Raw genomic sequence first — 14,703 nt, 5'->3', positions numbered from 1 at the left:
CGTGTGTGTTATATAAACCTTCCACTCATTCAGAGATGGCAATGAAGGATAATTGCGCCGTGTCCACTGGAGTCGATAAAACATGCAATGACTTGTTTAATACGAATGGGTATTCTGTGAATGATTTGTGTGCCAGCTACCTTTTTATACCTGTGCCAGGTATGCCTTGATAAAAGAGTATAAACCATCCATTGGACTCGCTGTGAGGCTCTTCAAGTTAGTTTCTGTCATGCAATATGGAAAGTACGATACTTGAACAGCGTCCTCAGATAAGCATTGGGTTACCGTGCAGTTCTGAGTGCCTCCTCTCATCCCATGCCAAGCTGCTGAATTGCCACAGAGTGGCCTAACCTTGAGGTTAGCCTGGCAGTGGTGACTTCAGGCTAAATTTGGAAACGTGGAGCAATTAGTTGCGCGCTCATCTGCATGAACTATTTGGCAACAAAGGGGGGGGGACAAAAGATTTTGGATGCAGAGCTCATTCTTGTTAACATTAATCATTATGCCCAGTCTCAACCCAAGTAAAAGGAACTCAATATGAATGTGAACATTCACTTTTTTGGTATACGGTCCTCACTTTTTATTTGAATTTTGAAGAAAAAAAACAACACCCAAATGAGGTTTTGATCCCTGTTTAATAGTTGGATGAGTTTGCTAACCGCAACTACAACTATGACAGGATTTGGCTCATGTTAATATCCCATCCTCCATCTGTCATTCATATTCAGCTTAATATTGGCCAACAGTTAAATGTCATGTTATCTGGAGCTTAAATGATCTCTCAGCCACTCTGACGGGAAACAATGTGTCATTTAGGGGGTAACTTGGTTGCATAAATCTACTTTTGTCTTACAGCTGTTTCCTTCTCTTTTTTTGTTAAATTTCAGTGACAAAGGCAGACGCAGATCAGGCCTGGCCAGGCCAGGCCAAACTTGGCCTCTGGCCCCACCGCACAGCCCAGCACCCTCTCCAAGGGGCATCAGCTCTTCGTTCTTACACGGACCTCTAAGTCAAGCTGTAACTGCTTGGATTCCATTCAAATTTTGAGTCATCTGCCTGTACTGGTCTGTTAGATATCCGGTCCTTCCATGTCATGGTCTTTCCCCGTTGGATGTTGGAATCAGGATGGATTTGGATGTTAATTTGACGGTGGTCACCGTTTTGCAGGGCTTGCACCCCCTCTCTTCTTGTCTTTCATCCCTTCCCTCCTCAGTCTGGCCCCTTCCTCTCTCTTGGGGCTTCCTTGAGCCCCGCACTGAAGGGCCTTATAGAAACTGTTGGTGGTCTTGTTGAAACAGTTGAAAAAAGAAAGTAAAGTTAAATAAAAATTTACAGAATTTTTTTGTTTCTGTAAGCCTTTCGCTTTTGTTTTTTTTCTTTTGGGGAGATTCATGAGAGATTTTTTTATTTGCAAATGAAGAATCCTCATCTTGAATCGTGCCTGCATACACAGTTTACATGTAGGTTTGATTAGTAATGTGAAACAAGTCCTTATTTATACAGACAGAATTTCTCTTTTGTGGACTGAGCCTTGATGAGGAATGTCTGAACACAATAGCAGCAGTAAAGTGGTGAAATTCATTGCCCCAGCCTCCTCTCCTGCTTCTGCCTCTCCTGTACCATCACCCCAAACCCCGCATAAAAATGTGAATGGCGCCGCCAGTTCAGATTCACACCTGGTGGAGAAGCTCGACGGACACCCCGAGGTTCAGCGTCGGCGCCACACCATGGATAGAGACTCTAAAACAGCTGAGCATCGCTTCTTCCGGCGGAGTGTCATTTGCGACTCCAACGCCACAGCCTTGGACCTGCCCAGCAAGGCAGCCGTGATACTCACCTCACCTCCAGACTGTGAAGGGCCTCCCACCTTCTTCCCCCCACAGCCCTGTGGTCCTGGACCTGGGATACACAACGCTGAGGGTGGGAACATCCCAAGAGGTCCTAATGTACAACCATCAATCTTCCAACCTGATGTTGGGCCTGGTGAGGCAGTTGCAGAGGGCCACGTACAAAATGCTGAGGAAAATTTAGTTGTGGGCAATATCACGGTTGCTGCAACCACAAGCGCCAGTGTTGAACACAGTGTAGAGGGAGCAGTGAAAGAGCCCAGCCCGACAGTATTGGATGTTAGCAACAAAACTGAATGCAAACAACCTGAAGTCACGTTGCATCCCAGAGGGTCAGAGAACGTGCAAGTATTGAAAGATGGAAAGGTAATAGAAAATGTATACGAGGGTAGCGTTAGCAGTCCGAGCGAGGAGAAGGAGAAGGAGACGGAGGAGGAGAAGGGGCAAGCGAAAGCAAGGGCGGAGCAGAGGGAAGCGGAGAAACGAGTACAAGAGGACATAGAAGAGGCAGAAACGAAAGCTGTGGGAACTTCGCCAGACGGACGCTTCCTTAAATTTGACATTGAGATTGGGAGAGGATCTTTTAAGACTGTGTACAAGGGGCTGGATACTGAGACTACTGTGGAGGTGGCGTGGTGTGAACTCCAGGTGAGTCCACACAAACTTTACCTTCTTCTGTGGTCCGTACTTAAATGTCGTTGTGTGGTTGCGTTTTTTTCTTGCTTTATGAAATCTTTCCAGTAGCTGCAGGTAACAGTTGTTTGTAGTAAGTAAAAGTAAAATCTACTGAGATTTCAAGTTTGTCAACAAGTGAGAACTTCCTGCTCATCCACATGCTTTCTGGTAGGAATTCTCATGGAATGATATCAGAAAAATATTGACATGTTGTTGAAGGTGACATCCTGGATAGATGTATGTACAGTATATCAGATTCTGTCAAACCTTACTCGGGTTACTCTGATTTCGAATGACTTAGGAGGTTCACCTCCTGCTTGTCGTTGTTGAACTTCTTTTCCTGTGATTTTTCAAGGATGCACCGTTCCAGCATGGACTTGTGTTTATTAATCAATGGGTGCTACAGTGCCAGCACAAATTGGATGGTATACATTTGAGTGCAATATAAATACCCTCGGTTCAGTCAACCCTCGGTTTTCGAACATAATCCGTTCCAGAAGGCTGTTCGAAAAGCGAGTTGTTCGAAATCCGAAACTTTTTCCCATTATAATTAATGTAAATAATTTTAATCCGTTCCAATTCTAAAAAAAAACTTTTTCTAATTTTTTAAAACTATTTTACAACATGAACTGCACTGTATACTATACCATAAATAAAAAGGGGTAGAAATAGACACAGTGTTTTATTTTAATAAAAGATATCCTATCGAACTTTGAACACGAATGCGCTACGGAGGAAGCATCCAGGGCATTCGAGTTCGCTTGGCTCCCGAGTGAGTCACGTTCAGGTACGCTCGGCTTCTTTCGGTTTGGTCGAGAGCCGAATTTTGGTCGAGTTCAGAGACGTAAAATTCTCAGATTTTCTGGTCACAAAACCGATTTAGTCGAGAACAGAAGCATTCGAAAACCGAGGTTTGACTGTATGAGTGCAATGTAAGTGCTTGATCTCTGCAGTATCTTTGGATTACTTTTTACAACATTATTAAGGGCTAAAGAGATTCCTTTTAGGCAAGGTATGTCCCCCAGTTGAAGTTCTGCTTTGAATGAGTAACACTTTTGCTTCTCTGGCCTACTTGTCCTTGTTATGATGCTCTTGAAGAGGGTCATTTCCTCCTGGCTGCTCAAGTATAGTCTTTCTTTGGCTAAAGGAACTTCTGTTCTCAGTCTGCAGATTTGTAAATGTTGACAAAATGGTCTGTGCATCTTGAAACAGGAAGTCGTCGCTACGCTCTGGTGCATCGATGCGACTCCCGCAGTGAGTGTTTGTCAGACAGAGAAAGACTGAAAGTGTGAAGAGGAGGGAAAATAGCTCTTTGATTGTATCATATGAAGTGAAGCTGTGCGATCAACACTTTGTTTTTCAGCTATCCATTTGTTTGTTTTCCCTGTCATCTCCATCACAAGATGCTCCTCGAGTCTCTCTGAGTCCCAGGAGCTAAAATCATCTTCGCCTGAAGTCCGGTGTCTAGGAAACGGTGACTTGTTTATTGGAAAACAACTGCTGTCCAGTGCTCTCTCTCCCTCTGTTCCTAATGCCCCTTTTTCTTTTTCTTTCTCAGTTTCTCTCTTGTTTGTTAAAATAAAGGGAAAAAAATTGTGGCGGTGCTCCAGGTCAAAGGGGGATAAATCGGCCGGACTCGACCCGGATTGAATTTCCTTGTGAAATTTGTAATAAATTTTAACTGAATGGTCAATACAAAGTGGCAAATATCCCGGATGACTTTCCTGAATGTTTATTTCAAAGATCATATACTGCCTGTGATTTTATAGGGTAGGCCTGAGGTAACTAGGCTTCGTGCTTGCAGAGACAAGTACTCGTCTACAGGGTCTGGCACTAATCCTGTGTGTCAAAGATGACTGAGCAACTGCTGACATGTGGCAGAAGGATAGGAGTAGCTTTACACACACTCACACACACACACACACACACACACACACACACACACACACACACACACACACACACACACACACACACACACGCAGTCTGCACAAACACAACCAATCACATTTGCTCACTGGGTGGGCACGTGGAACTAGAGATCTGTGGGAGTCAGGACCATTCGGAAGTTGTTGCATTTCTACATGCAAAGAATGTTAGTACATGCATATATATATATATATTATATATATATATATATATATATATATATATAATATGTGTGTGTGTGTGTGTGTGTGTGTGTTTACATCCCTTTGACTCCTGAATATATACAACTGTGATTGAATTGTAAAGTGACTACGTGTGTGTTTCAATGATAGATCACATGAGTTTTGGGCATCTGATGGAATGGTAAAGCCATCTTCCATAGACTGAAAGAAAGGACGGTGAGATTTGATTTTTTTTTTCTTTAATCTTTAAGTGAAGATCAATGATTAGATAAGAAGAGCCAGAAAGATACTTTTTCTGTGGGACTGAGACTTAATGGACAGGAAAGAAGATGCTGACAAAAATTGCGCAAAATTGACAAGTGAGGCTTCAGTATTTTTCTATCTGCATCTTTCTGGCTTGACAAATAATGACTGTATTTGAAGGACAGAAGGAGCGTGAAATGTTTGCTTGTCCTGGGTTATCAAAAGCAATAATGTGCTGCTTTTTGAAAGTGGTTTTATCAGTCCAGGGATGAATAGTTGTAGTTTAAAAAGAGGAGCAGCGAGGAGCTGGTGGGGTGATCACACAGTTACAACAATACCCACTCAATGAAAACACTTCTGCAAACATGTCCCAAGAAAAGAAGATAAAATTAATGGAGTGAGTCAACTACAAGGCAGTAAAAAGATGTGAAATAGACGAAGAAGTAGACAGAGAAAGCAGAGAAATTCAACACTCCAAGAGGTCAGGGATAGGGGGAAGGGGGTGGAGGTCAAGGGGCAACCCTGTTGTGTCCGAAGCACTAGCAGCCTGTTCAACTGCTTTTTACCAGAGGGGGTAGAGTGTGACAGAGATGTAAAAAAAAAGAATCAGGAGGAAATGGCGAAGCATTCATTTTTGGTTAACTTTTGGGAGACAGGTGGTCAGAGGATGTGAGGAGGAAAAGGATGAAGGCAGCGCGAGATATCAAGAGCAGGAGTTTAAGGAAGTGGGAGGTGATTGTTGTGGGAGTTCAGGGGATGGAGGAAAAAAATGGAGTAGACAAAGGAAATGAAAGGGAAGGAGGAGGAGGAGAGAGGAGCTACTGAGGAAGAAAAGAGGCGACCCCAAGTGAGTGAGTGAACGAACGAGCGTGTGTGTGTGTGTGTGTGTGTGTGTGTGTGTAAGAAGGAGAGGGAGAGAGAGACTTTAGGGTGTCAGCTTCACTAGCACTGAAAAGACCTTGAAATTTCCCCTCAACACCAAGGCAAGTTGGATTAACCCCCTCCACACACACAGACACACACACACACACACACTCTCTCTCTCTCTCTCTCTCTCTCTCTCTCTCTCTCTCTCTCTCTCTCTCTCTCTCTCTCTCTCTCTCTCTCTCTCTCTCTCTCTCTCTCTCTCTTGAGGCTCCCCTTCATTATTGGTCATTCAATCCTTGCCTTACGTTGGGACCCTGAGCTCAGCACTTTTGCCATGCACAGATATTGCACGAGTATGATGAAGATGTGTTCAACACATCTTCATCCCATCTATTATATACAATTTTCTATTCTCCTGCTGTATCTGCTGCACTGAATTTATACATAACTCAATGATATCACTGTAGTCAAGGCAAAAACTAAAGCCCACAGTGTCTAATTTTAGCTTTGCATCAATTTGTTTACAGCTATGACCCAATTTTAACCCACTGCTGGCCTAAAATCTGCCAATGTGATGGTGAAAGGGTAGAGGCCGGAACAAGAGATCATGTTGGGGGTAGAGGGGCACAAGATTAAGCAACTGATGGTGTTGTCAAGTTTCTGTATTTGTCGTTTTAACAGTGTTATGTGCCAGAGGCGCTGAACAAAGGATTCTCTATTGCAAATAACCAAATTACAAGGTTTAGGATACAGACAAGTAATTCATTAAAGCATGTGCACATGTGCTAGATATGAAAATGGAATATGATGATAAGCTTCTCAGCTGAAATGCCACCGTTAGAATTCCTGAAATTCTAATATTATGAGCATTTGTTGCACTAGTTGACGTGTATTAAAGGGAGTAGAACTGAAAGATAAATATCCCTTATCCTGGCTTATTCCAGAGTGGCGCAGCCAAGGGGAAACGGTTAGACTTTCCAGAGGTTCAGATTTCCCTGACAAAACAGCAACCTGTGCAGCTGTGTCAGGATAGTTCTCATTCCTGATTGATTCCGTAGTTGCTATAAAATACTTTTAGTAACCCCAGCACACACAAGACAGAATGTCAGGAAACTACGTCCGCAATTAAAACAATTTTCTTGTACAGGTAAATTTTTTAAAGAATGTCTTCAAATGCATTACCCTGCACCCCTTTTTCTTATTAGCACCTATGCTATTGCATGTGTACACGCGAATGTAAGCCTGCATTTGAGTTACTGTTTGTATGCAGATTTGCATGAAACTTTTCAAACAGATCAAGCTGGTGATTGATTTCTGAGAGTCTGCCCACTGTTACAGGAAGCGCTGACTTGTCTGAAGCAGCTGCTTCCTGTATGAAAAAATGATTATAGGTGTCTATAATAGCTGGGACAAGACCAGCTACCAAAAGAACTGAAGAAGCCTCTTGGATGAGAGAAGAAATGTCTTCAAGAAACATTCCTAAAGTCCAGTGGACTGATTTAAACAGCTTTGGATAACCATGACCTGGACAACCGAGGAGCTACACAGGCAATAGTGAAAAAAAAAAATCAAAATGAGCTTGTTGAATATAAACAGTGATGCAAATGGTGGGGAGACGATGTCCTTTGGTGGAGGTGTACGGTCTCTGTGGATGAGCTGGACTGCTTCATAATAAAAACATAAAGAGGAAGTGTTTCCTGTGATGGACAGATGGCTTTGTGGACAAAGCCGTTTCAGAACCACCTGAGTTTACAGCTGGCCAAGCAGCAGCTTTTTGTTTTTTTTTCTGTTATAGCCAGGATGAAAGGTCACCATCAGCCAATAGAAAACGATCACCACTCAGTTATCATGAGAACCAGGCTCATAAAGCCTCTCTAAAAACTGACTATAAAGTAACACTTGTGTGTCCGTTTGGGGGATCTATCAGTCATCCTGAAGATATAAGTTGGATCCATCTACATAATCATCACAGACAAATACGGATTGAAAGGTTACTGAATGTTTAACACATCTTCATCCCATCTAAGACTCATGATGGAGAGAATCTGTTTCTCATTCATTTTTTCAGTCAGTATCTACTCTTGGACTCCCTCTGTCTTTCAGTTGAGTGTCACTAACCGGCTGTGAGCGACAAAGGAAGGGAGACGTGCGAGCTGACACTTCCTCATGCACAAAGAGCATCCCTGTGCTTCCTTCCGTGTAATGTGTGTGTGTTCGTCAGCGTTCCCCCACCCGGTGACGAATGGAAAGGTCAGACCACCCATTCCCCACCTTTAAGAAATTCATCACCATTCATTTAAGGGAGGCGGGCCAAAGTGTCACATGACCCAAGTACTGATTCAAGTTATGTGACTGGATAAGCGTGCGATGCTGTTGAGTCGTTGAAATACGGTTAAAAATACTGCATCTCGTCTAGACCTTCCACCCATGGGAATAAGGCATTAGAGCGCACACATAAATCTTTCCTGATGGCTTTGAGGCTTTGGGAATTTTTACTAACGATTTACATATTTTTGTGACCCCCTCCTGAAGTTGATAAAAAAAATCCTCTTATACCTCCCTCTGTTTGTGTTCACGTAGAAATAAGACTTTTGCTTGAATATTGAGGGTTTTTTGTGTGACTTTTGTTTAATAGCTAAGCTCAGAAGTATTTCGGCACCTTATTCTCGTTCCTTTTTTTTGGCACTTCCAGAAGAAAACTGCTGACGGTGCGTCTTCGGTGTAATCGCCTCGGATCTATTGGCGTGCGTCAGTGTTGTGTGTGTGTCCGTGCTTGCCTACAGCTGATACAGGGACTGAATGTGTGTGCATTAAAATGTGCATCAGGGGCGAACCTTAGATGACTTGCAAGTGAGACATGATGACATAACTTATGTTCTCTCTCTGTTTTTCTGTTTTTCGTTATAACCGGTGACGTTTTGCTCCTCCTTCTCTTCATCCCTCCCCTCTGTTCTTGCTCCACTCAGTATTTTCTTTCTCTCGTCTGTTTCTCTTTTCATCTTAATCCCTTCCCCCTGACATTAGTCTCATTTCTCTCCTCAGACTTCATGCACCAAAATGAAGAGGTGGGACTTTTTTTGTCCAATTCACCCTCTGTTGCTGACACATTCATTCTGTTATCATCTTTTTGTCATCATTTCTTCTTTTTTATCCCCCAAAATTTTTGATTTAGGCATCTACAATCTATGTCGACCCCCCATAGGAATATTTAACATTGTGTGTTGGGTTTGTGCACATCTGCAGTCAAACCCACAATACAACTGCAGCACTATTACATTCAGCATTCTCAAGGAAAGTCTGCAATAGCATGACTAATCGTAAAAAGTGTGCCTGGTTAGTGAAAAGAGGTGTATTGTCTTTTGCATTTTATCAGTTTTTTGCCAGGAAACTGTAAAACAATACCGACATTGTGAGGGCTAATCACTTCCTGGAAATTCAGAACTGCTATTGGCCAACAGCTGCGGATCAGCGGATGGGATTGGGTCACATTGTTTTGAAGTGACAAATCTGGGATTAGAAGAACAACTTCTAATTCCTCCCAAAGACTGAAGCCACACCCAGTGTGGTGAGATCTTCACTACTTAACTTTAGTATTGTGTTGGTATTGTTTTGTGACTGACAGCAGATCCCAGAGGCAACTCCACTGTGATGTGGGGGGGGGGGGGGTCAGCATCTGTCTGAAGTGGTTTTCATGGTTAAAGCAGTTGTCTGACACCCCCACCCGGTATGCATTTATACAGGATGATGGGGACTAATTCCTTTGGAATTTATTCATTTCCTTTATCCAAATAGGGGTGTCCCAGGTCAGGAATTGTATTGATTTGAAAATCCATTGAAATCCATTTTAAAATTCATTTGAAACTGAAATAACGTTGCACCGACTCATCAAAAATGAGGGGCGCCAGACAGTAACAGGTAAGGATGTGTGATAGCAACGGATCACAGCAGCGCCTGCAGGGTTGGATACCTGTTCTGTAGACCTCCTGTGTGCGTGTGTGTGTGTGTGTGGGGGGGGGGGGGGGTGAATTGTTTATTCCTTCTAAAATAGATTCAGTCTTTTTACTGCCACTTGTCTGAATGGATGTGAAGCGACCTTCAGTCTGCTCATCGAGGTCTGGTGTGTCTTCTCTTTGTTTTAAGTATTGGGGTGTGTGTGTGTGTGTGTGTGTGTGTGTGTGTGTGTGTGTGTGTGTAACTGAGTTCCTGTTTCTTTGTTCACCTCTTCTGTGTGTGTGTGTGTGTGTGTGTGTGTGTGTGTGTGTGTGTGTGTGTGTGTGTGTGTGTGTGTGTGTGTGTGTGGGAGAGGGGCCCCTTGGTTTGGTTTCATCGTATCCCGCATTCCAATGATAAGATGTCATTCCTTAGCGGATTGGAGTGGGGTATGTGACCTCCCCCGCCTTCCCCCCCAACAATAAATGTATGTGCTGGGTGTCATGCATCTTCTCTCTCTCTCTCTCTCTCTCTCTCTCTCTCTCTCTCTCTCTCTCTCTCTCTCTCTCTCTCTCTCTCTCTCTCTCTCTCTCTCTCTCTCTCTCTCTCTCTCTCTCTCTCTCTCTCTCTCTCTCTCTCTCTCTCTCTCTCTCTCTCTCTCTCTCTCTCTCTCTCTCTCTCTCTCTCTCTCTCTCTGTATATACAGTATATCTTGCTAACTATCTTTACCTTCTTTAAATTTTGTACTAAATAATAAAGTCAGCATCTTCCAGACATCACCTATCAATCAAAGTGCATCTGTAGTAGCTCCGCACCACCATTGAATATGTCTTAACAAACGTACCTCTATCTTTTAGAGATAGACTAAAGGAAAGTACAGCTGCACAAACTCCAGAGTACTACAGTTGTATTGATGATCTGTTCGTGTCTCGATGTCTCTCCTTCCCGTTCTGTCTCTTCTTAAGGAGAAGGAACGGGAGGAGAGGGAAGAGATGGGATTTTTCCCTTTCATTTTTTTTCCTCTGTACTATTTATAGAAGCAAAGCAGCCAAGTGTCATCTGATGAGCCATAACTGGAGCAGAAATGAGTGGGGACTGTCCAAGCGGATATATTTGTGTCAGACTCTGTTAAGTTTATTTGTGTAGCTTTGTACCTTTTTATTACTTGTGTAGGAATAATAATTCTGTGGTTGGATGCAGTTCTACGTTCCTGTCTGAGGAAATGACAGGAGATATTTATATTTATCCTTTATCCAGACAGGAAGGTCCCAGTCTGTCTTTATTGTGGTTATTACATCACACACTGCTTATTTCTACCACACTAAATATTGACTGTACTTTTTTTAGCTCCCCCCACATCAGAAAGGGTAGTTATCATTTTTTTGTTATCATGTCAGTCAGTGCAGGTAGGATATGTTTGACTCAGTGCTTAACCGGTTGGAATTCATGGACGGGCAGTGAGGTAGGACGTCGTCGCCACCAGATTAGGAGTCCAGAGGAGTCAATCCCTCATAAACCACAGTGTGTGATGTAATCACCACAGACTGAGGTCACATGTCTTCCTCAGTGCCTTTTGATTCAAACGAGAAAGCCCCTTATGTCCCTTCTAATACCGCAGGACGGGTGTGAGGATGAACAGCTGCATCCATGGATTTTAATATAAATCATTAAGTACTCATAGATGATTCACAGATCACCGTCAGCGTTCCCGATTTTTACTTATGACCTCGCCTCTTCCAGCAAATTTGGTCTTTTTAGCCCGACACGTGAAAACACAAATTACTTCTCTAGTACTCACAATCGTACAGTGATAGTTAAAGTTTACAGAGTAACTCAAATTTGAACTAGGTGAAATGTAATTTACATTTTTGTTTTACATTGCATGCATTGCATTTGCAAGCTTGATCTAAAAATAGCACGAAAAAGAATCATCCAAGAATCTTCACTTGAGAACAAAGCACTCGAGGTCGTACCTCAACCTGAGGTGTCTCAAAACATTCCAATTTTTTTACGTAACATGCAAGTCAAACAGTGTCCCACCCATCTTTCCTGGTTTCATGACCACACGCACACACACACACACAGACACACACACACACACACACACACACACACACACACACACACACACACACACACACATACACACACACACAAACACGCCTCAATTTTTAACAAAGCAGGGTTGACAGAGAGGTCATGTCTGTTTATTTACTGTCGTCCTTCTTTTGTTTGAATGGATATATGCAGTTTGTGTTGAGCTGTCTTTTCAATTTGTTATGTACCCCCCCCCCCCCCGCCTGAAAATGTTCATTCATTCTGACTCCATTAATATTTGAGTGGAAATATCTGTGCTTCTTCAAGTGTGTGTGTGTGTGTGTGTGTGTGTGTGCGCATGCTAGGGTGTGTATCATGCAGATTAAAGCTAATGGAGTTGCATTTACTAAGTGTACTCTGCTTGGTTGTACATGCACTCTAAGTAATATTTAGGGCATCTACTATTGCACAAATGAATTTTATAAATCTATTTTTCTGTTTAAATGTTGATTTAGACTAAGTGGATTGTGATTAAATTTTTCCACTGTTTTGTAGGATATGTTGAACTACTTTTTTTCTTAACAGGTTTCTTGTGTGAAATTTTATACAGACAAATGTCATTTTAAATATTCCACCAGTAGAATGCAATGAATTCAGAATTGTTCAATTTTCTGTCAGGTCAGTACTAAATAATATCAAATTTAGAGTTAGGGTTAGTGTGTGCCTGTTAAATCTGCATGCAATGTCAAAAAGGATCCAAGCGTCGATCCCCTTTATAAGTGATGGATGAGTGTAGAGAACTCACAGCATGATATCAGAAAAAGACTCTTCGACTGGGACAGAGGGACAAATATGGAAACAGAAAGTGTGTTTATAAAAAATTCATCAAAACATACACACCGGAGACAAGGAGAAAGGAGAACCAGAGGATTCAGAAGGACAGAAATAACCTGGATAGAGAGCTGGATGTGTCGAAAGAGAAAGAGATGGAAGGAGAGACAGAGAGAGACCAAAATTAATAGGGAGCTTTTTAAGGTAATGGACTGTGGATCCTCTGCAGTCTGATGCTAGTCCCTTTTAACTTGTGTACTTTAGGCATTGTCTGCTCCATTCTTTACTGGATATCCAGATGCTCCCCTGCCCTGGGCCTTTTTTATTTTTTGCATAAGAGTAGCACGGTTACTCTTATGCAAACCTGGTGCTGCAGTTTATCTTCCACTCTGAGAGGAATTTTTTAAACTGTCTGCTTCACTTTGTGCTTTGCATTTAGCGGGTTTGGTTCCGGGAACATCACGGGTGAAGCAAACCAGAAGTATGAGGTGAGATCCTGTTGTCATGAGTCGACTTACACATGCCCCACTAAGCTCTTACGCCTTCCTGTTTGTGCTGCCTGTCTGTTTGATGTGTGGGCCGGCATGCATTCATGCATAGCCATGTGGCTTTGTTTGCAAAAGAACAAGTTAGGGTGTTGATGTCGTTACGGATGCCAACCAAGATCGAGTACTGATTATCAGGGCTGTAAAAGCTCTTTATCTCCTTTTCAACACCTATTTTTATCTCTATGAGGAGAAGTTTGCATGAAATTCATCTGGAGGCAGATGCGTAGGAAGCATACGCCAAAAACACGAAAAGTTGCAGGTGGTGCTAAACCACAAAGCCTTTGTCACATCTGCACACTGGCTACTGCTGGTGTCTTATATTTCTGTTGCTTCATCATGAAGGGGTTTTTTCTCCTCTCTGCTTTTCACAACTGGGAATGCTAGAAACACTTAGCAGCGAAGTCAACGACACCTACATAGCTTTGTTATACGTCACACCTCATTTACTCGCGGAACACTGGCTTCCTGTTTGCGATCACACATCAGCTTCCCAGACAGTGTTTTAGAGTTACTTTCAGCTACAATACCTGTGTTAACATCTATGTAGTTTTTGTATACTTTCGCACTGAATCCATTTTCGCTGTGAGGATGGTGAAACCTTTAATTATGTTAATGCTACACGATTAACTCAATTACAAGTTGACCACAAAGGGCCTCCAGATATATGACCTTGGTCAGGTGATGGTGTCAGCAATGTTCACTTTTTGGCAAGCATTTTAACATTTTAATTAGCAGAAGTAAAAGCAAATATAGACATCAACGGCTGCCTTTTGGCTTGTTAGAAGTCCAAGCTAGCATATTCTGAAGGCATATTCAACAGCCACATACCCAAAGAGATTACATAACTCAGAGCGGCATGTCAGACAATAATGTGAAAATTATAGCGGCAATGGCTGTGGCCAGTAGTCTGATATTTTATTAATGTGTAATATGCAAATCAGGGTGACACATCCTGAAAGAATGGGCATACAAAGGAAACGTTTGAAATGAATCGTTGACGGACAGATGGGAAACTTTAGGTTACATCTGAGGTTACATCTGAAAAGGTTACATCTGAGATGACAAATTGCTTTTCTAAGACTCACAATCCTACAGTGATAATAGTTTAAGGAGTAACTAAAATTTGAACTGGGTGAAATGTAATTTACATTTTTGTTTAACATTGCATGCAGTTGTTTCAATTATATTTGGTTATGCAAAAGCAATTCTGCAAGAGTTTGTAAGAACGGTTTGTCGTGAAATGACGTTTCCTATTTCTAAAAGCACTACTTTTTTCTCACCGTCCTATCCTGCTGCTTCCAACTGTCCGATTAGAAAACTTCAGAAAGCTTCTTTTTTTGGTGAAAGCACATATATGAGCTTTGACTCAGGGGTAGGAGGAAGCTCCTTAATTAGCCCAAACATTAGCTCTGTTTTGGCTCAGTAGCTTGAAGAGGGCAAAGGGGAAGGATGAGAAGAAGCAGATACAAAAGAGAGATAGGGGTGAAAATGACATTGGAGAGTTGTCAAAAAATTGTAACTTAACCACCTTTGAGAAACTTCTTCAGAACTGACGAACACAGGTGTGTTAGTCTTTCAACACACATTACAGATCAATCCATCTGGGTAAATATT

General features: G+C 42.3%; 1 protein-coding gene across 14 annotated transcripts in view; it reads left to right on the top strand.

Annotated features, from left to right (window-relative positions):
* The window catches only part of LOC137589050 (serine/threonine-protein kinase WNK1-like), a 64,903-nt gene that overhangs the window by 2,747 nt on the left and 47,453 nt on the right, over positions 1-14,703 (top strand). For all 14 annotated transcript variants that reach the window (XM_068306460.1, XM_068306466.1, XM_068306457.1 and 11 more), the window contains exon 2: positions 888-2,495. In XM_068306460.1, coding sequence (XP_068162561.1) covers positions 1,542-2,495 — 954 coding nt within the window. In that variant the 5' untranslated portion in view covers positions 888-1,541. The remainder of the gene's footprint in view (positions 1-887; positions 2,496-14,703) is intronic.

This window comes from Antennarius striatus, chromosome 22, assembly GCF_040054535.1.
Source record: "Antennarius striatus isolate MH-2024 chromosome 22, ASM4005453v1, whole genome shotgun sequence".
NCBI classification, from domain to species: domain Eukaryota; kingdom Metazoa; phylum Chordata; class Actinopteri; order Lophiiformes; family Antennariidae; genus Antennarius; species Antennarius striatus.
The sequence above is the reverse complement of the archived record's forward strand: the minus strand, read 5'-3'. Positions and strand labels throughout refer to the sequence as shown.